This window comes from Haplochromis burtoni, unplaced genomic scaffold (genome assembly GCF_018398535.1).
Source record: "Haplochromis burtoni strain Fernald_Lab_line unplaced genomic scaffold, NCSU_Asbu1 Contig_31, whole genome shotgun sequence".
Lineage (NCBI taxonomy): Eukaryota > Metazoa > Chordata > Actinopteri > Cichliformes > Cichlidae > Haplochromis > Haplochromis burtoni.
Genome location: NW_024582392.1, coordinates 1,632,244 through 1,658,359, shown reverse-complemented (window position 1 = coordinate 1,658,359; position 26,116 = coordinate 1,632,244). Strand labels below are relative to the sequence as shown.

The following is a 26,116-nucleotide window of genomic DNA, read 5'->3' as shown; positions in this document are numbered from 1 at the left end:
TATAGTTTTATTTGCTGTTTTATTTACTGTTATATTGTTTTATATTTCCATTTCCTGTGTTCTAAAGCACTTTGTGATTTTTTTTTTTCTTTTTAAATCTGTGAAAAGCGCTATATAAATAAATTTTACTTACTTACTTACCTTTCTTGTAACAAGCGGTTATTTGATTTACTCTCAATACTTGATCAGCTCAGTTTGGTCATCCTGCTGGCCTCTGGCATCAACAAGGAATTTTCAGAAAAGTTGCACTTGTTTTTGTGCGTTGAGTTGCTGCCATGTGATTGGCTGATCAGATATTTCTGTATATGTCTGTATGACTGAAACTGTAATCAGCATCAGCTGGTGCAGTATCTGGTTGCAATTAAATAAGATTTTCTAGATGATGCTATTTAGAAAAAAAAAACTTATTATAAGCAGTCTCTCCATAACATTGACTGATGTTCTGAACAACATAGTATGGGTGGTGACTTGTATTGTCGTGTTTGCTTGTTTGTTATAAGCAGATATTCAAGTTTTCCCATAATGTGGTCATCACTTTCCAGTCTAGTAGCATGTCTTTGTGTACTGGTTGAGAGTAACCCCAATATCCTGAACCAGTGTAGTAAGATTTGTCACATACTACTTGTACTGTAGTTTACATTTGTAGTTTACTCAAGTTCAGTCAGTTTTGCTTTGTCAGATGTCATTTAAGTTGCGTCAAACATTGGTTGCTAATCATCCCAGAGGCAAGTCGACACGTCGAGTCGAGTTTGATTGTGTGTGTTCGTATACGCGCTGTGAGCAGATGTCATTGTTGCCTTGGGCAGCAGAACGGGTAGAGGCTTGGTTAAAGCGTTTTATGGGTAATCTGTGAAGGTAAGTCATGAAGACGAGTCATCAAGCTGTGAAATAAACACTGGAGGTTGCTCAGGAACCCAGTTTTAGTCATACAGTCTGACCTGTTGTACAGTGGAATATTTTGCGTTCTTTACAGGACTCTTACTACTGAGCTTCAGTACCCACAGTGCTGGTTCATGCTCGTCTGCTTTATTTACGCTGAATTTGAAAGAGTAATGAGAGTGACAACCCCAGTGCAGTCCTCAGGGTGGCAGTAAAGTGCATAGCTCTACCAGAAGACACAGTAGTTTATCTCAAAATGTTAAGACACTCCTCTTGAGTAGTGGAAAAAGTGTTTAGAAACTTTAGAAAAAGTTTGTTTTTTTTTAATCGGCATGACTATATGGGAATTTCTTTATTTATATTTTATAATAGGTACCAAAAGGAAAACCTTTCACATGAGGGACAAAAATGAAAACTGACCCTGAATGAGACTGACCTTCAGCCCCTTGGGCAGAACTTTCAAATTAAAAACAGACCTGAGTCTGTAATGGAAATCCCTGAATGGCGTCAGAAGCACATCTGAAAAGCATTGTCAGTGAACACAAATTCTTGGTGTACCTAGAGTTCACAGTTCAGGCTTCACTATGCAGAGAAAAAAAGTGTATAAACAAGATCATCTTATCTGGGTCCAAGCTGGTGTAAAATAGACCGAGGTTTTTAGAAATCACGGGCGCCACGACCTGTGGGCTAAAGAGCAAAGGTGGTGAAGGTGGATGGCCATCTAGTTGTGTTGATATGGGGGTTTATCACTGTATCACCTGCACACGTGTAACGGTAACACTGATGCTGAAAATTTTAATATATACAGTTCTGAGAAAAATGTATTACCTGCTGTTGTTCAGACGTTTTTAGACCTGGCAAAACCACAATGATGCCATTCGATGCATTATCAAAGGAACAATATGGCGAAGCTGACGCCAGCCTGCTGAGAAACTGAAATCTTATATTTAGCAGGAATGCTGAGAAATCAGCTTCAGATTTGCATGAACTGGTTTCCTCATTTCCCAAATGCTAAAACACAATGATGCAACAGAGTGGTCAGCATTTCCTCATCTTTCCTAACAGTTCTGACACGGCATCACGGGTTCTATTTTCTGGAAATGGGAAGCCAGTTTAATGATTTAGAAGAAAGGGAAGAAACCCTGTCATTCACTTTGGTTAGTGGCCCGTATTTTATGTCAGCTGTAGCTTGGAACTTTGTTTGAGCACTGAGGAGCCTCTTTGTGTCTCTGTGATAGCAGTTTTGGCGCTAACTGTTCAACGCACGCATATCTGAGTGTGGAACGGCATCAGCTTGTGGCCAAACCCTGTCCCTTCTCGACAGAATTAACCCTTTTGTCTAAATGAGGCGTTTCATGTTTATTATCACATGGTTCCTATATTATGGTTCCTGGCACTTTTGTGATAGGCTAGAAATAGCTTTCGTGATCGAGAATGATTGTTTTATGATGCTGATTATGAAAGATGCAATCCAGCCCTGCTGATAGTTTCCATATAGCCCTGTATGCAACCTCTGCGATGCACTTAATTGCACCATTTGCCAGTTATTTCTCCCTTTGTACCTTTTGCACCCCATCCCCTTTGATTAAGGGTGCCTTCTGACCTGCAGAAGACCTGAGGTCCAGCTAATTCATTTGTGTTTATAAGGGTTGTTTGTTTGTTTTTTTGTTGATCAACTGTAGTTACATAATTTTATTAAGTTCAAATCTCTGGAAGCTGAGACCCTTCTCCATTTATTTGGGTAGGTGACCTTATTAATCCCAAGGGTTAGTGCCCAGATTGATATCAAAATTGAGCAAAAAGAAAACTTAAAAAATGTTTAAATGTTTCTCTCACTGTTAAACAGAAGCTTCGAGATGCAAAGTCAGAGTCACAAGCTTGTTTTCCCTTTTCCCTGCAACAGAACCTGAGATCTTTCACTTTTACAGCTCTCATAAAGATAAGGCAGCCATGTTCCAGGACTTTGTCACTGTCAGAAAAACATGATTGATGATGACAACTCTGATTAGTGTTCTCACCGTTGTAATATAAAGTCCATTTGTTGCCATAGAACTGTAAATACAACACAGAAGCGGCTGACCTCTGGTAGTTTGCCTTGCTCCTGTGACTGGGTGTGATTCAGGCTGAATAAAAGAATTCAAAAATCTTTCAACTTTAAACACTATTCTTTTATCAAGAGGTCGCAAATCCAGTGGCGGGGTTCGGTTTACAGTTTGCAGTTGGATTGTGTTAGCTTTCAAAGGGAGCTGGTGTTGGGTAATGGATCCTCCATATGTGTTTTAGGGCTCTGGCCTCCCATAATGCACTCTGCCCTCACGTTAGGAAAAACATTTGGTAATCCTTTTGTGACACAGAAGAAAAAGCTGGCACTGAGCTTCTGGTGAAATTTATGTACCAGTCCCACATCCGAGCACTTTTCATTTAAGATTTGACACGTTTAGCTTCTCTTTGTAAATATTTTTGGTGAAACTTGATGTTTTGAAACCTGTTATGCTCATGACCAGCTACGTGTTTTTGTTACCAGCTTCTATTAGAGTAGTTTTACACGATTCACAGATCAAAATAATCCTGATTTATTGTGTAGTGCGCTTTGGTGCAGCTCAGTTTATTCACTGTCTTAAGTCGATTTATCTCCTCTCCCTTTAAGGCAATGCGTCCTTTAACTCTCTCCTGAGTGGCTGAGCTCCATAAACATAATATTTGAACAGCTGATGTGTCGGGCTTCTGTGCTTGCAGCCACAGCTGCAATTATCATAGTCTGCAAGGCTGACACTATTGGAAAAAAACTGTGTAAAGCAACGTTTTTAGAGCTTTATAATTCTTTGTATAATTCTTTAACACATTACAGCCTGATGACTAATTATTAAGAAAAGAAAATGATTGATGCAGCGATCCAAAATATAAACCAGCATCCTAGTTTGGATTTCAAAGATATCCTTTGTGCATCCATTATGGCATACAAAATTGCATGTCTACCATAGTTTTGCAGAAAAAAATGTAATTAACACATTGAAATACTTTATTTTATTAATATTAATACTAATACTTATATGTGCTGGACACACGTTGTCTCATACTACATTTCTGTTCTCAGTTTTTAATCATCAGAGGCTTTGAGTTTCGAGAAAGCAGCTCTCTTATTCACAAGGGCTCGCCCCAGAGAGTAGTTTAACTTGTCAGATTTTTGGTTTGTAGGGATTTGCGTCTCCTCCTGGGATCAAACCAGGGGCTTGTTAGGCGAATGTGTAAACCACTACACTGCCTCATGTTGTGTTTGCTGACTTTAGATATTGTGACAGTTTTATATTGAGTGTGTGGAGACTATTACCTTGATCTGATCTGTTAATTTCAAACAGGATATTTTTTATTAGTGCTGGTGACCCTCACGTTTCATATCCACTCTTGAAGATTGCTTTGTAGCCTCTCGAGTGAAACGATTTGTTGCTTTATTATCTGATAGAAGGAAATAAAGAAAGGAAATCTTGTGTCGTAGGTTTGGCTCACTTACAGTTAGTAGTTACAGTACCACAAAAGGAACAGAAACTCCCAGCTTTGTCTTAAGGTTGTAAGAGTAACAGTCTGGTATTCACCATGCCGCCACAGTTGATAATGTTGTTTCATAACAGACGGGTTGCTGGGAAAATACTCTGGAATTGCTGTAGCTAACAAAAGGCCAAAAAAAGCCTTCAGGACTTGAGAAACTTGATAATGTAGACAGACTAATTGTCAGCTGATGACACAGAGTTGGGAGTAATGTTATGTCTCCTTTTATTTTTACGCATTTTAGTCACCTTTAGAGTGTTTTTTGTTACTGTATTCGTGTTGCAGGAATCCACTCATACAGTGCCCTCAGTGTGCTTTCGTTTGTTTTGAAATGCAAGAGAAACTGACAGGAGCAATTGTCTTTATTTATTTCCTTTTAAATCAGGTCATACAGTGTGTTTCAGTCCCCGTGTTACACAGCTGTGGATGTTAATGTGGTGCTCTTGTGTTTCAGACTATCACATCAAGGACTCGTCTTTCACTGTCTGACCTGTATGATAGTTTGCAAACTGGGCAGCTTTGATCTAACAAAGAAATCATTCTGAATGACAATGCTTCAATCAGCAGCGGTCACGCAGGGTCATTACTGCTGGATTGATCTTAAGAACTGAACAGAAACATGAGCGCTTTGTTTGAAAAAATAGGGTGAGAAGTGCCTCTGATGGACCTGATAAGTATGAATGTTAGACTTTGATCTCTTGCGTGCACACGGTGCCATTTCATTTGTGACATCAGCTCTAGCTAATAGATCACTAATCACTATATATCTTTATATCTTATTCAAAAACAGACATCTTACTGTAGATTTGAGTTGTAATTCCTCTCTGGATAATGAATTATTTGATTAATTCTAGTAAAATTATTTTTCCTGGCAGATCAGCCAAATATATTAAAATTTAAGTTCCTTTAATCTGAGGATTTTTCAATGGCTTTGCCTTTTGACCTATTAGTGCGCAATAAGGCCGCTGATATTTTGCTAAGTGAATAATCAAGGAAGCGATTGATAGATTCACTGATAATAAAAATAATCTTTAGTCATTCTCCAGTGGAAATTGGCTATTTTAGCTATCAGTACGTTTCAGACTAATCGTTAGCATTTGTGGCTTCTTAAGATTATTTGTAAAAAGTCCCAGTAATGGTGTATCTGGACCTATTAGATCTATTAGCTGCTGAAACTAGCTCATTTTTCTGTGTGAATACTTTAGATGATTCATGTCTTTTGTAGAATTACAGTAATTATGTTAGCTGTTAAGAGTCCATTATGAATTCCCCATATAGTGTGGGAGGTGCCAAAACCTGAGAAGGGTGAGGAGGCGTGTTCGTGTGCTGGAAAGACAAAGGACTTCCCCTAATGCCCGGAGGAGGAGATTTCTGCAGAGCAGACACACACACCTTTATGACTGTGATTGTGTGACCTTTGGTCTTCAGTACACAGTACCTGAAGGCTTAGGCAGACAGAGTGAGACTTATGCAAGAGAAGAAAGTGTGATGCTTCTCTCCGCTTGCACTGTTGTCAGGACTGTGCTTTCCTGGAAATGAATTCCTAAATTTACTGGAAGTGCCTCTGCTTTTCTGATTACTCGGGACCTTTTTCCCCCCAAATCGGGGGTCTTATTTATTTAATTTAATTTTTTTTCCTGTGGAAAATGGTTCGTTTTGTCCGTCTTACATCCTGGCGCAGCTGGGACCTACTGAATGTGGACACGGAGATTCCTGAACCACCGACACCAACATTAACTGAGAGTCAGGTGAGAGGCCTGTTGATTGGTCAAAGTGCAGTGGAAGATATGAGTATTTTTACTGCTTTTCTTTGTCTAAAAAAATTATGTTTTTGTTTTTTAGCTGCAGTGAACAAATAATAGAGTCATTTTTTTAATCAAATGATTGCTTTTTTTAAAAATGGCAAATATTTGGCACATGTGTGTTGACTAACGTGGAGTTTCTCTCAGCTTTAATTTCCTGGTTAAGCACACGTTATGTGTGTTTTACTGCTTAAGCTGGTGTGTATTCAAGCTTTGAGGAAGGTCAGTGTGCACGCTTTTTCGCATCGTTAATCAACTTTCCTGATCAAGGGAAGTTGTTATCAGTTGCATAAAGGTAGTTGCAGGGGCACAGTGAGTAATGGGGGGGGGGGGGGGGCACTACTTTTCTCTTTGTCACCACTTACTTCAATACAATCCCTTCACATTTTATGATTGTTCTTCTTTACAGGCCAAGGTTGATGCTACAAACTACAGTGATAAGATAAGGCTGTGTGGGCAAGCTCGGTGCTTGATATCATTAACCTGACTGGCCCCAACTAGACCTGCTGAACAAGTCTGTTCCCAAATTGTGTTGCTTTATAACAGAGACCGTTCAGGTCAGGTTTACACAGTAGGCCCGAGGAAAAGCTTGTAAACATAATTAGTTGGGCAGAAATGAGTTGAGCGGCTTAATGTTTGCCACCAGGTCCTCATTATGCCACCAAAACATAGGATCATAGAATATGTCTGTGTTGTCTGGTACCAGGATGGTGCTATTGGATCCTTTGAGTCCTATTGGTAGCAGGTTATGGCTGGGGTCTGTAGAGTTTGGGAACCAAACCAGCACCAGGTTTTGCAGTATGGTAGGGTGTGTAGCTGTGCTTGTTGGGGAGTGTCATCAAACCATTGTGTGTGCCAGGATTCAAAGTAATCCAGAAAAAACATTGTGTTGCAGGCGTTGTAACAAGAAGACCTATGTTAGTTGGTTTTATTATTGTGACTCATCTATATTTGGTCTGACTGAAGAACTAATGGGCAGTGTAATTACTAAGATAAATATAATTTCTTTGACTGTAATGTTTAGAGTTGTTACCAACTGTATAGTTCTTGTAGTCAAGATCTATTGTTATGCTAATTATAATAATCTGATTAGATTTATTCAGTATGCCAAAGTGCCAATTACAACTTTTGTTTGATCTTTAGCCCAAAACCCAAATATCTGAGATACTGACAAAAAAATAGCTAATGTAAACTCACACAACCCCAACAATATCTGGACTTAATTCTCTCGTAATCTACTTTATCTAGAAAGTTTTGAGCCTTTTCCTTTTGAGAAGCTGTGCGCCCGCTCGAGCTTATCTGCTTGGCATAAGCAGCATTTTGAATGTGCTGAAACAAGCAAGTAAACAAAGGGGATTTCCCTTTTTGTCATTATTGGGGAATTTCTTTCCTTGTTTTGACTCCGCTGCCTGGCATTGTTTAAGGATCTCTAAAGCAAAACAGCGATTAAAGATGGCAAAGAATAATGGCTTTGCGTCCAAATAAGAGTAAAAAAAGAAGTATCCAAACTGCAATTTGCTTGCACTACAAGCAGGGCTAATCGGGGGGTGAATCCTTTGGGGGAGGAAAGAAAACCAAAGTGTGCCTGATTCACAAGCAGGGAGTTGATAGTTTATTTGTACTTCAGAGCAGCCTGTTGAGACTAAAGACCATTTGGCATCACCACAAGTACCAGGATGCTTGTTCAAACCAGGGAGCTCCCTGAAAGCTGCCGCAAAAGCTCCACCTCCTAATATTCAGATCAGCCTCCTCTGGTGCCTCCTCTTTCCTGCCCAACACAATGAGGCAGGATCCTCCTGGTTGCTATGACTTCTGGCCAGTGCGTGTGTGAAATGCAAGCAGGCTGGGCGCCTCAGTGAGTAGGTTCACCGCTGACTGTCGGAACAGCAGGGCAGGACACAGATACGTCCCGGCTCAAAGAGAAGCTGCGATCGGACTCTGCAGGACGCGGCGGGTAACCCGGATCCTGTCAGCTGGAATAGGCGTTTGCAGACTTATTGAAGTTCAAGTTCTGATGATGAAATAACGTGGGAGTGTTGTAGCTGTCACTCGACTTCTTTGACTGACTTTGCATCGGCTGAACTGAACAGCGAGGACGACGTGGATGTGTGTTTCACAGTGGAAGTGGAAAGAGAGGAGGCGAGAGGTTGACAGAGAGCAGCAGCTGGCTCCAGAATGGGCTGCGATCCATGAATCCAATTGAAGGATTAGGATGGTTTTTGTTACTTTTGACATGCCGCTGGCTTCAATGGTGAGCACTGTTAATATGGTGGGAAACTGCTGATGGCATTTATCCCTTGGTGGTTATAATTACAACTTCCTGGCCTTGAGGCTTTATGAAAGTGGTTTCCTCAAAAACAGGTTTTTAAACTGTTCACGGTGTTCATTTCTGATCCAAAGTTTCCTACATGTATGCCATCTGATATGTAGAAATACTTTAGCTGCTTTTCTTTGCCATTATTACAGCCTCCTTTAAATGTATAAAACCCTGTTCTTTGATTGCCTCGTACAGCAAAGTCAGACAAATGAATCAGGTTTCAGTTTGACCAGTCGTGCGCTCTCAGTAGCACAGGGTTCAGATTTTCCCTGTTTGACCATGGGGACTCGGCACTTCCTACCACCTGTGTCCTTGACCAGTTGGACCAACAAAAAGTCCCTAAATGGCTCCATGCTCGTTTCCCTTTCAACTAAAGCGCCTCCAAATTTGTCCCTTTCCCCTCTTTCACTTTAGTTTTTGTTTTAAAGCCAAGATGTCACTCTGCAGTTAGGTCACTGCTCTCTTTGGTAATAACTCCTGAAAGATGAAAGGACTAAAAGCCCCTTGAAAATTTAGATTTACTTACTCATTATGCAACCCTGTATAGGACACTTATGCACCTTCATTGTAGTTGAGTGGTACCATTAAGGCCCTCCTGAAATGAGTCTTCACAATGCAACATTTCAGCCAGAGTTTTTCATTTTTTAGCTTCAGTTTACATTCCATTGCGTAACATATACATGCTAGAAACGTTTATGGTGACAGGCAGTTATCATTACTTTATCTTGAAAACCGTTTACATTTTACAAGTAATCAAGGCTTTTTATCTAGTCTTCTTGTTTCCTGCAGTTTCCCCTAAAGTAAAAGTCAAGTGCAGTCTTAGTTTGCTTTAATCCGTGGTACATTTTAAAATTTGATAGTCCTCAAATTATATGTCAGTTATTTGTAATAGTAAACTTTAGGCTGTGATGAATTAAAACTGGCTGTTTACTATTTTGCGAAATTTCACGAGTCTGACAGTTTTGGACCAGAAGAATTGGAAAGTGCATCTGTGATATCCATCAGTGCAGCAGCTTGGTGTTTTTACCACATTGTGTTTGTGTAGGCTTGTTTGTGTTTCTTGGGGGGGTGATGAGTAAAAGAATTTCACTGGAATGGACGGCGAGTTTCAGAAATGGTGTCAGTGTCCAGGAATGTGAGTTCCCTTTGCTGTGTTTGAAGTGTGGGGGGGTGTCGATGTCCTGCCTCTTGCTGACTCCTGACCAGCAGATTCTTCAGCATTGACACTCCGACGACAAAAACAACTGCTTCCTCAGATACTGAGGTGGGCCCTGTTTGTTTGCTTTGCTGCTGCTCGTAAAGTGTACAGAGATTGCATGAGCGAGGGCGCACGCCAGGGCCTGCTGACAGGGTAACAATGGCCAGGGAACAATGGCCAGACTCGGCCGTCTGTTCTTTTGGAACAACCTCCCGCCTGCTCCTTGTGATGCAGTGAACATACACAGCGAGGAAGTGGCAGTCCTTCCCTCTCCTGTTTGTGTCCAGGCATTTGGATAGTTTTAACGGTCCTGTTGATGTCATCCCTGGCTCAGAATTCCCCTTTCAGATTTCCTGTTTGTCCTATCATTTCGTCATTGTCTCTTTCGATGCGTCTGGCTGGAAACAGTTATAATTCCCCTCATTCACTCATTGGATCTTTTTTTTCCCTTTCATTTTCTGTTTTCCCTCCTATTACGGTCTATCATGTAACTGATTTTTGTCTGTTCTCTCTGTCTCGCAGGGTCAGGCCCGACGGAGGAAGAACATAACAGAGTTTCTGGGTGAGGCGAATATCCCAACCCCAGATGCTCTGGGACAGATCGGTGGCTCTCTACCTGCTGTAGGGGCTGGGCCTGACAGCTGGAAGAACCGTGCTGCCAGCCGCTTCAGTGGTTTCTTCAGTTCCAACGCTGGAGCGGGGTCTTTTGGCAAGGTAATGCCGACAGGGTTGTGATCACATGATCACAGAAGCGAGTGCAATCTTGTTCCAAGTGAAAGTGCTGCACTTTCTTTTGGCTATAAAGGGCTGTAGGAGGCAGGCTTGTTGCCCAGACGATGTCTGAGATTAAGAAAACATTAAAAAAACAAACAGAACAGTAGCAAGTAGCAGTGGGAGGGGGTCAGAAGGCCATATCCCCCTTGAGCCCTGGTGAAGTCATTTCCTTTCAAAGTTCTCCTGACTTGTTGGCTCACATACTTTCCACCCAGCAGCTCTGGAAATGAGTAGGTAGAGGAAAAGCCTTCTGTTAGCACTCAGTTTTATCCACTCTTATCTTGATTTTTAAAACACCATCCTTTCTGGAAATTTGCTACTTTTAACTTTTTATCACATGGCTGATAAACAAGTTTATCATAAGGAATGGAAAATAGGGAAGGCGTAAACCTGGCTCTGTTTAAAAGGAACGCCGTCTGCCTTTCAGCTCTCGTTAAAGATCGCAAGGTTAACCTAAGCAAAGGCTTTCTCTTTCTGGATCGGAGGTTTTTGAAAATGATAATCAACTTTGATTCTATTTTTTTTTTTCTTTTTTTCAATCAACTTTGATTCTAATGAAGGACAGGCACGCGCCCACACACAAACATGCCTTCCATTGTATTTCATCCCCTGAGGTCACATCCTTAACAGTGGCAGATGTCAAATGGAGACAGTTTCTGTCAGTCACCTGTCATTGCTGGGCCCATCCCTTTTCAATTTATTTGTTCCCCTTAAATCCCCTCAGGGCCAGAGATCCTGCACCTGGGTCTGGACCTTTGGCATCCTCCATATTGTAGGGTTAAACAACATTGAGCTGCTTTCACACCAAACTTTAGCGAGAAGTCCTAACTTTGGATCTTTTTCCCCCCCCCCCATACATTTCTGACTTTTTGTTGACTGTTTTCAAGAAGCACAATCCTCCCGCTCCGTTTCTTTCCACTGTTTTGTAGCACTCACCCCACTCCCCGTCTCCTATTGTTAAGATGGTCTCAATGCACGGAGCTCATTTTCATAACTACATAAGGCCTGCCAGCTTGAACAAAGACCTGAATAGCGGCCTAGGCGCCAGCAAGGACGGGATTGTGTATGCTTATAATACACAGACCCCTCTCTACTTACAGTTTGAATGTAACAATAAACAGTCACACAAATGGACAGTTACTTTTGCGTCTCTTCATGTTTCTGTTCAAAATAGTCACATCTGTTTTTGAAATTGTTTTTTATCTGATCGCAGGAGGTGGATCGACTGGAGCAGCTCCAGAGCAAACTCCAGACCTACTCATTGTTTGGATTGCCAAAGGTGCCACGACAGCTCTCCTTCCACCAGGACTCCTGGGAGGAGGAGGAGGAGATCGACCTATCCCTAGAGGACAGCTGGCAAACGCTACTGGACAACTCAGAGGTACAGTGCAGATAAGCAAACCACACAAACACACCCACTTTTGTCTTGTCGTGTATGCGCAGACATAATGGAAAAAAATCAGTTTCCTACTAGAATCAATGCAGATATTTGTAACTTCCAGTGGTGTAATGCTGAACCACGAATGGTTTGGCATTACAATTTTCTCATTCATGACATTACTTGCATGCATGCTGGTTTCTGGTGTGTGCACAATTCTTACTTCCTTATATCTATCATTCTTACACTCAACCTGATGCCTCTTTTCCTGAAATACTGGTTATAATGCACTTCGCTGTTATGTTACCACAAGGAACTGAATTTCTGTGCCGCACATCTCATGCCGTCGCCGAGTTGTTGCACATGGTAACGAGTTAACGAGTCCACGATCAATCAGCAGGGCTAGCGGTTATTGCTCAACACATACGCTGTCTTTTGTACTGTAAATGTACTTCTGATGGTTAGTTACACCGAACACATTACTGTCTTGATTGCTGAAACACAATAATGTTGGTGATGTGAGTTACGGTGGAAAAATATGAGAACATCACAAGGAAACAACTGTTGTTTTTGTTGCGTTGGGTGACAGATTTCCTGTGGAATTTTTAAGACAATAAGCAACCGTCGCGACTGACGTATGGATACAATTTACATTATAGCATGAAATCATAAGGAAGTATGCAGAAATAATAAAGATGTGTTTAATTAAAGAGTAAAGCGGAAAAATGGTTTGTTAGGCTCACACCATGTTGTACCACTTATCCTTATTCTAAGCAATCAGTAACTTGATTTGTTTTGAAAGTGAACATTTAGTTAATTGTTCATTTATTAATAACTAAAAGTTCTTGGAACTGTCCTTTAAGTCCTTTCATTTCTTACTTTTTTGTATATGTAAACAATTTCTGAGGAAATATTGTTGGGGAGTTTTAGTATTTAGCTTAAATGTCTGATGTAATCGTTGCACTCCAAACTCTGACATGGGAATGAGGTGCGATTAAAATGTCTAATCTAAAGGAAGTTTACGCTAATATTGTAACAGTTGAGAGGAACGTATAAATATTGTGTATGTTTATGAATAAAATCTGTGTGTGCGCAGACACTGACAAGACGCCAGTTCCACCAGCAGGAAGCAATATGGGAGCTGCTGCACACAGAGGCTACCTACATAAAGAAACTCCGAGTCATCACTGATGTAAGTGCAAAGAATGCTTTTGTTGTCTGTTCACGCATATATAAATTGCATACTGTGTAAGATGAAGGGGGTTATGTAGTGTAAAAGATAAGACATACAATGAAGCTCTTTTTCATTAGACATTGACAAAGTGTGGGGCCTATATCGCTGTCTAATAAACAAGGAGTTTAAGTTTAGACGTAACTGCAGTGCCTTACATCAGATTACTGTCGTAATATTCAGGGCTTACGCGCTTTTTATGTCTCCCTTCTTGCAGTTGTTCCTGTGTGGGCTGCTGAACCTGCAGGAGAGCGGCCTGCTGACGGAGGTGGAACCCGCCAAGTTGTTCAGCAATATTCAGGAGATCGTCCGCCTCCACACCTCCCTTTGGACCCAGGTCATGCTGCCTGCCCTGAAGAAGGCTAGGCAAGCCCGGGCTCTGCTCGACCCCACTGACCTTCACCATGGTTTCAGAACGGTTAGTTTCAGACTCCACAGATGCAACAAAAGAGAATCCAAACCCTGCATGCACCCCCAGACAACAAAAAAGAAAGACATCTAGTTAATTTAAATAGTATAGAAACTTTATCTTGGTTTAAAGCATTGAGTGCATCTTTCCAAAGTCAAAAAATCCAGGGTTTTATATTTAATAAATAATGTAATTACCATGTAACTACATGTTCAATATAAAAGTGTGACTGATTATGTAACTATGACTCATATAAAGGTTTAGGTGTTTTATCAATTCACCTGATTAGTTGGGTTAAAGGTACACTGCACTGGATGCCAGTAAACATAAAACCTTGCTGTTTCACAATTTTTAAGCATAAATAGGATAAGAAACGTGAATTAGCAGCTAGTACGTCTTTGTTTTCCTGATGACAGAAGTAAATATGACGCATGTCTTTGTTTCTGTGTGTGGGTTCAGTTTGGCACCATGTTCAAGCCCTACATCCGTTATTGCATGGAGGAGGAGGGTTGCATGGAGTACATGCGCACGCTTCTCAGGGACAATGAGCTCTTCAGGACCTACGTCACGGTAAGGTTTCTCTTACCATTACGATAATCCCAGATGCTCTTTATGCCCAAAAACTCATCCTTGGCTTTTCTCCTCATTTCTGATGCCTGACTTCCTGCTTTTGTCTGACTCAATTCAGTGGGCAGAGACCAATAAGAAGTGTAACCGTCTGAAGCTGGCCGACATGTTGGCAAAGCCTCACCAGAGACTGACCAAATACCCGCTCCTACTGAAGATTCTTCTCAAGAAGACAGATGAACCAGCAACCCGTGACATTGTCAGCAGCATGGTAAGAACTTGGAAAACATTTAGAAAGTGCTGTTTTTCTCATTTACACTAAAGTATATGCTTTGACTGCTTGTCACCCTGCCTGAGGTCTGAATGCAAATGTACGTTTGTTATTGTTTTATCCTTAAAGGTTGCCACAGTAGAGGGCTTTATCAACAGCGTAGACTCCCAGATGCGACAGCGTCAAGAACAACAGAAGCTCGCCACCATCTCTGCCCGTATAGACTGCTATGAGGCTGTAGAGGGGAGCAGTGAAGAAGTGGAGAAGGTAAGAAACACTTTACAATACCCCAGTGCCCTAAAATTAGACTTCATGTCAAACTCTGCTTCATGCCTTTATCTTTTCCCCCTCAGATCCTCAAGGAGTACAACCACTTTGACCTCATGGCTCCCATGAGAGATGTATCTCCGGAAGAGACTCGACAGCTGCATCTCGAGGGCGCGCTGAGGATGAAGGAGGGCAAAGACAGTAGGGTAAGATTGACTCGCATGACTGCTTGGAAACACACGATGAGCTCTTATCTTTATATTCAGATTACACGTGGATTCTCATGTTTCCTTTGCGGTTACGTAAAATCTCACAAAAACTGCAGATGTGTAAAACATTACAAGAGTTACCATAACTGAAATGAGTTTACTGTCCCCACAGATGGAGGTCTATTGTTTTCTGTTCACCGACCTGCTGCTAATTACTAAGCCGGTGAAAAGAGTGGAGAAAGTCAAAATTATCCGTCAGCCTCTCCTTATTCACAACGTCATCTGTAAGGAACTCAAAGACCCAGGTGAGTGCTCAAATACTGACTAACTCCTGAATAATATATATTTGTTGTTTTAATAAAGCAGAAAATCCAGGAAATTCTCACCTTTTGAGAAGCTATTTAATTATATAGGGGACTTTTCAATCCACAGAGTACTAAATTTTTCACGTTTTATGTCTCCTACAGGCTCTTTCATCCTCATCTACCTCAATGAATTCAAGAGTGCAGTGGCAGCATACACTTTCCAAGCCAACAGCGCCACCCAGGGGCGAAGTTGGATAGATGCAATCTGCAATGTCCAGGTAGGATAGCAATGTTTTATTATAGAAAAAATATCGGACAGCATCCAGATATGAGATTTTTATGTGTTTTGTTTGTTTTTGTTTTTTACTTTAGAAGCACTAATTTTTACAGTCATTTACATATTTAATGTAAATGGTGCTTTTCAATTTAGAACCAGCTCCAAAGGCTTCGCACTGAGGAGTTCCTCCGCCAGCAGGACAGTCAGAAGAGATGTATGGGGGATGGAGAAGAGGAGGAGGAAGATGAGAGCAGCAACTCCACTACAAGTTCCCCTTTGCTGAGTCACAAGGATCAGCAAAACTCAAGGTACTGAAGTGTAAAGAATAAAATCTGCTGCACTTTTGTAACACAAATAGAACTCTCTGATGTTTTCCTTACACTCTTTCTGGTGAGCTTTTTAAGTCTAACATTCAACCAAAACTCTCCTTTCAGTCAATCAGACGGTTCCACTGAGACCCTATCAGTGATGGATGTCGATGAGCCCGGCGAGCACTCAGCAATTCCTGCTTCCAACATGAACCTCCAGGAAAGCGCTAATAAAGACTTGGATAGTGCTGTGGGTTCCCTTTCTGACAGGTCTGTGGGTCAGAAGTTGTCAAATCCACTCAGAGTCCACTCCGCCATCTACACTGAGCACAATCAGGGCACGGGACCAGACAGTGAGGACCTGGACCCCCAGTGCCGCTCTCTTTCCATGGACAGCGCCTACGGTACCCTCTCCCCTGAATCCCTCCTAAGAGAACTGCAGCCACAGCCTGGCCAAAGTGAAGGCGAGGAGACTGAGGAGGAAGAGGGAGACAGGGAGAGTCAGGAGCCAGAGCACGAAGAGACAGAATTAGAAGAAGTGGATGAAGAAGAGGAAGAAGAAGAAGAGGAGGATGCTTCATTAGGGTCTCAGGTGTCAGTTGTCCAGTCCTCTAAACCTCGTCGGCGGCCTCATGTACACCCCCGACTCCATTGCCTCCTGGGGTTGTCCTCTCTGGCTCTATCCCGCTCCGAAGACAACCTCCTGCAACACTTTCACGGTAACCACCCCATCTCCCACACACACTCCCTCAGCTCTGAGACGCAGGACCAATCGCTGTGCGGAGACATGGACACGTCAAAGCTGTCGCACAGTAAGAGCATGTCCGAGCTGGACCAGAACTCGTCAGTGGAAAACAAGGAGTTATTTTCCACTGACCTCGACCAGTCTGACGATTGCTTGAGCATTAGCTTGCCCTCTGACAAACTCAGTGCCACCCTGAGGAGGGCGGAAGCCAGGCATGGCCACGGGGCGCCCGACGGACAATGCGAGGATAACGATTCTCAGAGCAACAGCTCAGATGGGGAAGTGACTCCTTCTGCCTGCTTAGATAAGAAAGCCAAGTCAGCAGCGGCCGGTAACTCAGGGGAGGCATCGCCCAAAAAGAGAAAATCTCCAGGCCAACACAAGAAGCTGACGCTGGCTCAGCTGTACAGGATACGCACCACTCTTGTCCTGAACTCCACACTGACAGCATCGTAAGTCATTACTTCTATTATATAAGAAATAATCTGATAGTTTGAGAAGAAACTTCAGCTTATACATGTATTGCGGGTGGATACTGATAGTCTCACAGAGCCAGGCTCCTTGTGCCCTTCTGTTTTCAGCTGCATATTTATTATACATACAGGAGTGTTTTTGATCTCAAAGAAGGAAGTGAGGAAATGCTCCTAAATTTTGTTTTAGGTACTTTTCCTGAAAGGTATGTGTGTATTAATGTTATCCTTTCTCCCCACAGGGAGGTATAACAGCTCTTCCAAATGCTGACTGGTGGCATATGGACATTACAAGGAAGAATCCCTATTTTATGAGGATGGACTGAACACACAAATGCACTCGCTCTCTTCCTGCCCTCTCCCTTCCTGTTGCTTTTTGGACAATGACTGTCCCTTTTTTTTTAACATCACAACAATAGCAATCCATTTGTGTTTTTGATTTTGCTGTTGCGTTGGTTTCCAAATTACTCAAATGGGAGGGAGGGGCAGAGAGATATTAACTGCTTGCACTTTGCAATGGAAGTAGCATTAATGGGGGCTGGAACCTTAAGTTGGACTTTGGGCGGAGTACGTAAGGAGCCCCTACAGACAGGAGGCATCCCGGCGGAGGCCTTAAGACCTCATTACTGCACTCCACACCAGAGAAAAGGTGGAGCAGAGTCCTGCACTTCTCCCTTCTCCTGAGGTGAAAAGAGGGAACACTAAATCTTGAAAATCTTCTCTACACGTGGCTGAATAAAAAAACGGCGCCTAAGACGAGCTCCTGATACTTGTACTAGTCCTGGTTTGCTTCAGAAAAGTTTAAAAAAAATTGCACAGTTATCTTTGTTAAGTAGAAGAATCACTAATGAGTGAATTTACATTTACAGTCACAATGAATTTTTATTTGTACGTGTTTGCTGTAAAGACATCTGTGTGTGACTGTGAATGAATGTCTACATTTGACTTATGAGTCCAATCCTGACTGAACCAAAATTGCTCCCGTTCTATTACAAACACAAAGATGGAAGACTTGTAGAGCTGGTAGATTCCCAGCAAAAAAAAATTATTAAATAAATAAAAGTGCAAAAAGGCAAAGCAAGTCCAAAGCAGCCAATCGCATATCAGCTCATAAAGACTTGATTCTTCTTTATTTGATTATAGGTTGAACTAGTGAGAAGATATTCCTAAAAAATAGACAGAACATGGGTGACTAAAGCTGTTTTGTGGAATTTTCTGCACTATATAAAGGCTTGGATGGCTTGCAAGCACACACAGGAACTGATTTATAGGAAAAACAAAAGGAGTGCACACGTGATTGTGTTTCTTGCTAGAAAGGAGGCTAAATAAAAAGTTTGGGGTGGTGACTCTCATTTTAGATGAATGGTGTTCTCTGGGAGATTTAAGGGGAAGAAGAAAACAGTAAACGTAACATTCACACTGATGTTTGGCTTTTCAGATCAGTAATTACGGACTTTACTCAAAATGTTGCCCAAACCAAATAAGTTAAGTGTTTAGTTTTTTGTGTGTTTATGTAATATTTATTATGACTCATTTGTTTTATATATAAGATATTGTTTATATTGTTTGCTTCTGTGTTTTGTGATTTCTCTTTTTTTGGGTCAATTTAGTCTTAATATTTTTTTTTTTCCTTGCCAGGCATTAATGTGCTATGAACCAAAATAATGTGTTTCCTTTTTCAGTAATGACTATAAAGTGTCTTACAAAATAATAATTCAACACAGGCTCAAATACAGATACAATCCCTCTTTTTAATGGTTTAATCCAATGTAATGGAGTGATTTGAGGAGAGAGGCTGAATCTGAACGGCATGGCATTAAAACAACATGAACTGGTCAGACTGTTCCCGTCTCTTGTGTTCTTAACCGTGCACAGACAGCAGGTGGCGAAAGAACATTGAGGGGCAAATTAAACCAGACCGACCTGACCATGTGTGGCAGCAATTCATTAGATCAACTTATTTGATCAGCAGAGCAGTGGCAGACGATGTATTGGCATATTTAGATTAAGTAAGAACTTAAATATATACAGTGCAGTGCGTGAATTACTTTTCTCTGAAGTTTGTGTAAGTGTTACCTTTTCACCTGTAACTTCCGCTTTGGTTTAGTACCATAAATATAATGGCAAAGCACAAATATTGAACTAGTTTTGAATGTAAAATGTTAACGTTTATTGTAATTATAAGTATTAGCATGCAGTGTTGAAATGTGCTTTGAGCAAATAGACAAAGTAGAATTACAATGCTGCTTCAAACCACTTATATTCTACTTAGTTTGGGTTTAATTTGGATTCAAAGAGCATTTATATTTTCCAGTTAAGTTTCTGAGAACTCATTTGGATCACACAGTCAGTACAGCTGTCTGTCTGGGCCGACCGTCTGCTTCAAATTCCCAGAAAGTTCAGATGAGGTGAAATCCGACCCGTCTCAACAGTAAACGGTCCGACGAACATGTGGAGCATTAGACCAGAGCCTAATGGCCGAGAGTAACGTCCCGACCAAGGTGTATTTACAGGTGATTATATCAGCTAATCGGTGGATTACAGCATGTTGAATCCACACAAGCCCCTAAGCTGCAGGAAAAAGACAGTGCGGCCCTGTGGGATTTTCTGTTTAATCTGGTCCCAGAATGCAGCAGCCCCTCCCATTCTCACATCTGGCCCATTGGGATTTACTGTTGTAATCCTTGATTTTAAAACAATTTTATTATGCTTTACTGCTGATGCGCTCAACTTTAATTAAATAAAATGCAGCTTTCTATTTTAGCTCTGAAGTAATTACACATCCCCGTTCTATTAGCCTCTGCTAAGTAAGTAATGAGGTTGTGCCATGATGGCTGCAATCTGGCTAAAACCTATAGAGTATATGCAAGTACATTATGACACACTATAAAATATGAACAAGTTATAAGGTAAAAAAGGGACGCTGCAACACACCCGCGTTAGGCTTTTTTAACAACAACTGCTGAATAAAGATGCTATGAAGAAACATTTCTGTACCATCTCTTAAAGTACAGAACAGAACAGAAATGTGCATGAACACTAAACGGTGTAACTTTACTTACTTCTCCCTTTTTGCTTTTCTCTGCATGAAGTCTGGTGCAAATGTGCTGCGTACAGCTGGGGCAGCAGAGGGTTAACACCACTCGCTATGGCAGATGTCAAAAACCATGCTGTAAAAAATGTCCGATTAACACAAAGGGGCACTTTGGCAAATCCTGATTATAGGAGCACTTTCATTTATTAAACTCTGCCAATCCTCTGTACTCTTTCTGAGCGGGGATTAAAACCAGGTAGACACTATTGTCTATCTAAACAATCCCTCTTTAAGCTCTAGCCGTTTCCCAGTGGTCTGACCAGGCCTGGCTGGCTGGCTGCTTGCCTGCCTGTAATCTCAATAGGGGCTTATAGGTCACTACTACCACTACACATTTCCATTCATCAACATCATCCCCTCTAAAGGGACTAGGTGATTGGATTTAGGACATGTTTTACAGGGTCAGAAAAAAAGAGAACAGCAAACTGAAGCGTGTTTACAAGCGCTGTGCTGTGAAAAGGCCAGTGGACGAGTGGCAGCCATATGGAATGGATAACCCTGGGAACATCTGCCCTCGATCACAACCAACGCCACTAGACTGATGCCGGTGACCTTCAGATGGTGCAAAGGAACATCTGGTCCTTTTCTGCTCTCACGGAGCCCTGGAAACCGCATTAAGTAGACAAATAGCAACAAGCATGTCCATATGTTATCTGTAAAACTCCTTGCTATAAAATAGGGGCTGCATGAGGTCCACTCTGTGGAACAATGATCTAACAAACTAACTTTATAAATGCTTACAAATCACAATTAATTAAACAATTCAACTATTGTTTAATAGAATTTTATAGAATTTATCCACCATAAAATACTTTCCTCCACTAGTTTGTCAACAGTGCGAGCACAACCAAGCTCATGAAGGGGAAACAATCGGTTGGGGGTGAGAGAAGGAAGACAGGACAAAAGCTGCACTGTGGAAGAGAGCCAGAGATTAATAATAACAACAAGATGCTATATTAACACACAAAAACAGAAAAGAGGTTAGTGAGGAAGAAACAGAGCATCATGGGAAGACCACAGCAGCCTAGGTGTATTGCGGTGTAACTACAGGAGGGTTCAGGGTCACCTGATCCTGCCCCAATTATACGTTTTATTTAAAAGGAAAGTTTTAAACTTATAAAAAAAAAAAATTAAAACAGAAAAGGCGACTCTCCAATCTAAACTGGAATCTGGTTCCACAGAAGAGAGGCCTGAAAGCTGAAGGGTCGACCTGCTATTGTACTTTTGAATACCCAAAGAGCCACAAGTGAACCAGCAGTCTCAGCGCAAAGTGCTCTCGTGAGATCTTGAGGACCTTATAGTACCTGAAATTTGTAGCATGATTATTCAAGATCTTGTATGTGAGAAGGATTTTAAATTGGATTCATTCTGGATTTAACAGGGAGCCATTGAAGAGAGGCCAATATTGAAAAAAATATGGTTTCTCTTTGTTATGTCAGGTTTCTCCTGACAGTGCTCTGGCTTACTCCCCTCACTATGTGTCCCAGTGGCACATCATATTACACTGTGTAAAAAAAAAATCTTTAGAAAAACTTCACGACTATTCTGTAAATGGTAAAATGGAAAATTCTGTAGATTTTACAGTATATTTTCACTACCTTTAATAACAAATGTCTGTTAATAGAAAAATGGAAAATTCTGTTTATATTACCATTTACAGACACTTCTTTTCACTGTAACTCATTTAAAATACTTCTTTATATCCTTAACCACACATTTCTATATAATTAAAACATGATTTACTTGAAAATTCTTGAATTTAAAATTAAATTAATCTGAGATAACAGTACTGCTATATTACAGTTAAATATCCTTTTACTCTCATCACCTCAAAAACTATACTTAAATATAATGACACAATCCATCTCATCATAAAATGATCAAACAGCCAATATATGAACAAAGTAACTTGCAATCTTTAAAATCTTAGCATTTTTATCTTCCTTGAAATCAGTTTCAAATATGTTCATAAACATGAATTCAAGTGGCTCCAAAGTGTTTTCTTCAAACAGGATACCTGGCAAAGACTGACAGAAAATGTAACAATATTTAACAATATTTGCATATTTAACAATATCCTGAGTACATTTAAGCTATGATCACTGCCTTGTTGTTGTTTTGTCTCAGCCAAACAGTTAAGTTGTGGTTTGCATCCTTGTTTGTCCAACCATGACAGAGTATACATATATAGTCAACTCACCTTTGATTACCAAATTGCATTTACTTCATCAGTGAATCCAAGTGAACATTTGACCTAGATTAACACTGTAGGGTCTTTATCCTACCATATAAAGTGACTTCAACAAGATTTATTTACTGTTAAGTAATGTTATATGAATAAGATCTAAAGAAGGTATCCCTGAAATTTGGGTTTATTGGAGCAAAACAGATGGATGACCACAGCCCTCAGCACAAGGCTGGCAAGACTTTCTCCCATATAAGAAACAAATAAAACACAGAATAAAACATTCAAATAAAAATAGATCAAGACAGATTACTATACCAAACTTAAAAATTTACTCGATCTGTTCTGTCTTCTCTTGCTTTTAAAGAAAATGAGGAGCAAAGTATAATTAGAAGTGTTTGTCCTGATGACAACTTTAAACTGTAAACAGCAGCTAAGTGAAGATGAGAAGAAACGTTTGACATATTTCACGACCGTTAATTATTAGAGAAGCCTTTGAAAAAGAGGCCACAGTTACTTTTCAAGCAAAAATCTCTGCTTGTGCTCACAGACTCTACCTTTCAAGAATTTCAACAAATAAGACGATAATAAGGCAAAACTAAGTGACACAAGAGGCTAGGGCAGAGCTTCCCAAAGTGTGGGGCCCGCCTAGGGGGGGGCGCAGAGCCATTTGTGTGTGCGTGCGTGCGTGTGTGTGTGTGTGCGAACATTTTTCTTGTAAAACAAAGGGGGGCCTAGCAAAAAAAAGTTTGGGAACCACTGGGCTAGGGGAAGAGCAAGCATGAAGAGACATGCTGTGTGTGCACACACATGTTCTCAGTGCCTCTCTCCATGTACCAGCATGACAAAGTCCACAATGCAGTCAGAATGTTCAGGCCATCAAGTTCCATCTGAGCTTTAAAGAAAACAAATTCAGCTTTTCCTTGAATTTAGAGTTGTTCAGTTCCTACAGGAACTTCAACAGTAGGGGTTAACGTGTTGCTGTTTTGTAAAGAACTTATTAGAGTCCCAGAATGATTTCTTCCTGTCTATACCTTGAAGCATGAACCATGAAGTTTTCACTTTTCCCAGTTATCTATCTCGCTGACTTTAGCTCATTAGCTAGCTAACAGTCACAGCTGTGTAAAACCCAGAGAGAAGGAGACAGTGTTACTATAATATTTATGAATACTGGTCTTTATCCAGCGCTGGATAAAAGTTGCATGTTTGTATACATTATTATTCAGACATTATAAATACACTGTTTAATTCAGACTAGTTCAGCACATGCAACCACAAAGGGAAGGGTGACAGTTATTCAGGTGATGATCGTGATCATCATCCTCCACAAGGCCTGTAACCCACACAAGGTCACTGATAAAAAGGCTGGCTGTTGGCAGAATGCTGAATCAAAGCATTTCAATAGAAAGGAAAAATCTGATAGGAAAAGGTGCAGAAAGAATAGGGCTGACGGCAGCATTCTTTTGAAAAATTGTTTGAAGAACTTGGGAGAGCATTATTAAAAACATTACCTTTTTTTAAAGTCATATTCTACTGTTCTCATAATTAAAACAAAAAAACCCAAAACAGTCTCGCTCCTTTTTTTCAATGCCTGGAGGTAATCTTTTTATACTAATGTCACCATGAACTTCTTTATGATAACCCACCTGACTCTGGACGTCCTGGAATTGTTGCAGGAGGTTAAATAATAAATGATCTATGAGGAATGAGTCAGTTAATAATTTTCTGCCACTATAAACGCTCAGTGTTAGATTACAGGAGAACACATGAGTTTATTTGAAAGACAAGCATAATAAAAAAAAAAGCCATATAGTAAGTTTTGTTGTAACTGCTTGTTACAACAAAGCTATGCAGAGGATGCCCAGCAGAAGACCATACGAGCCACTGCAGTCAGCTAAGAATGCAAACTGAGGCTACATTTCACACAAGCTCACCAAAATGTACGTTTGGGGAAAAAAACATAGGAAAATGTTGCCTTATGTGATGATTTTACATTTATGCTGCGACAATGATCGGGTGGTGGTTGATCAGAAGTGATTCAGACTGGTGCTGGTGGTGTGATGATGTGGAGGATATTTTCCTTGCACTTTGGGCTCCTTTGTATAAACTAGTTATTGGTTAATGCTACAGCCTACCGGAGTTTTGTTGCTAACCGTGTCCATCCCTTCATGACCAAACCGCACCCATCTTCCGCTGTCTGCTTCCAGTAGGATGAAGCATCATGTCATAAACCTCAGATCATCTCACACTGGTTTCTTGAACTTGACTGTAGCTTAAAAAGACTCCACAGTCAAGAGAACTCAGTCCATGTATATTCTACTGAAGTACTTCAGAACAACTTCAAGGTAGTTTCATTTTACTTGAGTATATTTGCATATTGTTTAAAGTATTTAATCTCTCATTTTTGCTTTAAAATCTAAGGAATATGATCAACTTCAGCACTTTTACTCCAATGTCTGATTCACCCCACTGTTCATTAAAAGAGTCTAGGTTGAAAACATTTGCAGGTGGGTAAATAAATTGCCAACATCTAGGGCTTGACCTTTTTTTACGAGCTTTTATATGTCAGAAGCCCTAACTTATATTCAGGTGTCAACACCACATTTACCACAGAGGAGCTAAATAAAAACCAATCCGCTTTTAAAACTAACAGTTGTCATTGGTTAAAGTACCAAATCTGCATGATGGGTTGCATTTGGGTCACAAGTAAATAGTGGCTCCCATCCTCCCCCCCTCACACCACTGACAAAGATGGGACACCAGTCGGTTCAGGTATTAAACACAGAACACATTGTCAGATTAATTGTGTGATTGTGCTGTAAATATTAAATGTACCGGACTTACATTTTAATCCCTCTGTCCTCTAGTATTGCTTTGCTTTGAACGGGTTTCCATTCAATTTAGAAATGAGTGATTTGTATTTCATGTTCTAGGCTGCTGCCCTAAGAAGACAATATTGTAATTACAATAAGCTTCTTATACGCTGATACAATTATTGAGGTGAGGAGTTTATTCTGTTGCGTGAAAGTGGGACCTTATGCTCTTTCAATTTAGAAAACAACACAAGTTTGATGAGGATAAAGAAATTTGATCCCAGAGCATATGCCACATCTTTGGGGAATTATTTTATGCCAACAGAGAATAGCTGGCGATACATTTATCACCTTGCTACTGTCTGGGATTATGTGGTCAACATAGCAGTAGTGTAAGAAGTACACAAATCCTTCACGTACGTAAAGTACTACAAATGCAAAATGCTCAGTTTCAAGTAAAAGTCCTGCACTGGAGATAGTATGAGTATGGCCCTTTTGACTTATATCTTCATGCTTTTCATTATTAGATAGCAAATGAAGTATATTACTTCTTTTATTGTGAGATTATTCATGAAGAAACAAAGAAAAACTAAATTCTGCAGCACAAACCATCTCTTTAAAACGTCTCTTATCCCAGCATTCTTGAACATATCATGGATTTCCAACTTTTTGGACCCTGTGAGCTAGTTAAATGAAACATCTCGGATAGTTTCTACTACTAAACACTCACAAACAACTGAAAAGCATTAAGGGTCCTGAAGCAGACACTTATTGTGAAAGGTCACAATCTATTTTTGAGGATGTGTTATAAGATTGTTACCTTACACTACACATATGAGACTTTAAATCAACATATTGTTGATTCAGTGTACAGATTTGACTGTTTTTTTAAAGCATCGCGATAATTCTTTCTTTCTCTCCAATCTGCACGTCATGGAAATAATCGTTGCAGTCCTCACAGGCAGTCCTGCATGTCGTGCAGATGCAGCAGGGAGTCACTGCTTAAACATATCTGCATCAGTAACGGCACTCTAAAGTTACCATAACAGTGGAAAGGGACTATTTTTGCATTAA

At 40.6% G+C, this 26,116-nt stretch overlaps 1 protein-coding gene across 5 annotated transcripts in view; it reads left to right on the top strand.

The window, feature by feature from the left end:
• The window catches only part of plekhg5b (pleckstrin homology domain containing, family G (with RhoGef domain) member 5b), a 78,819-nt gene extending 60,475 nt beyond the window's left edge, over nucleotides 1–18,344 (top strand). For 4 of the 5 annotated variants that reach the window (XM_005918838.3, XM_042219308.1, XM_005918839.3 and 1 more), the window contains 13 exons: nucleotides 10,262–10,453; nucleotides 11,727–11,894; nucleotides 12,988–13,083; nucleotides 13,340–13,540; nucleotides 13,991–14,101; nucleotides 14,220–14,369; nucleotides 14,499–14,636; nucleotides 14,723–14,842; nucleotides 15,018–15,150; nucleotides 15,313–15,428; nucleotides 15,581–15,735; nucleotides 15,862–16,932; nucleotides 17,193–18,344. In XM_005918838.3, coding sequence (XP_005918900.1) covers nucleotides 10,262–10,453; nucleotides 11,727–11,894; nucleotides 12,988–13,083; nucleotides 13,340–13,540; nucleotides 13,991–14,101; nucleotides 14,220–14,369; nucleotides 14,499–14,636; nucleotides 14,723–14,842; nucleotides 15,018–15,150; nucleotides 15,313–15,428; nucleotides 15,581–15,735; nucleotides 15,862–16,932; nucleotides 17,193–17,202 — 2,661 coding nt within the window. In that variant the 3' untranslated portion in view covers nucleotides 17,203–18,344. Of the gene's footprint in view, nucleotides 1–10,261; nucleotides 10,454–11,726; nucleotides 11,895–12,987; nucleotides 13,084–13,339; nucleotides 13,541–13,990; nucleotides 14,102–14,219; nucleotides 14,370–14,498; nucleotides 14,637–14,722; nucleotides 14,843–15,017; nucleotides 15,151–15,312; nucleotides 15,429–15,580; nucleotides 15,736–15,861; nucleotides 16,937–17,192 lie in introns of those variants that run through there. The other variant, XM_042219309.1, reaches the window with a different exon arrangement.
• Nucleotides 18,345–26,116: the final 7,772 nt, after the last annotated feature.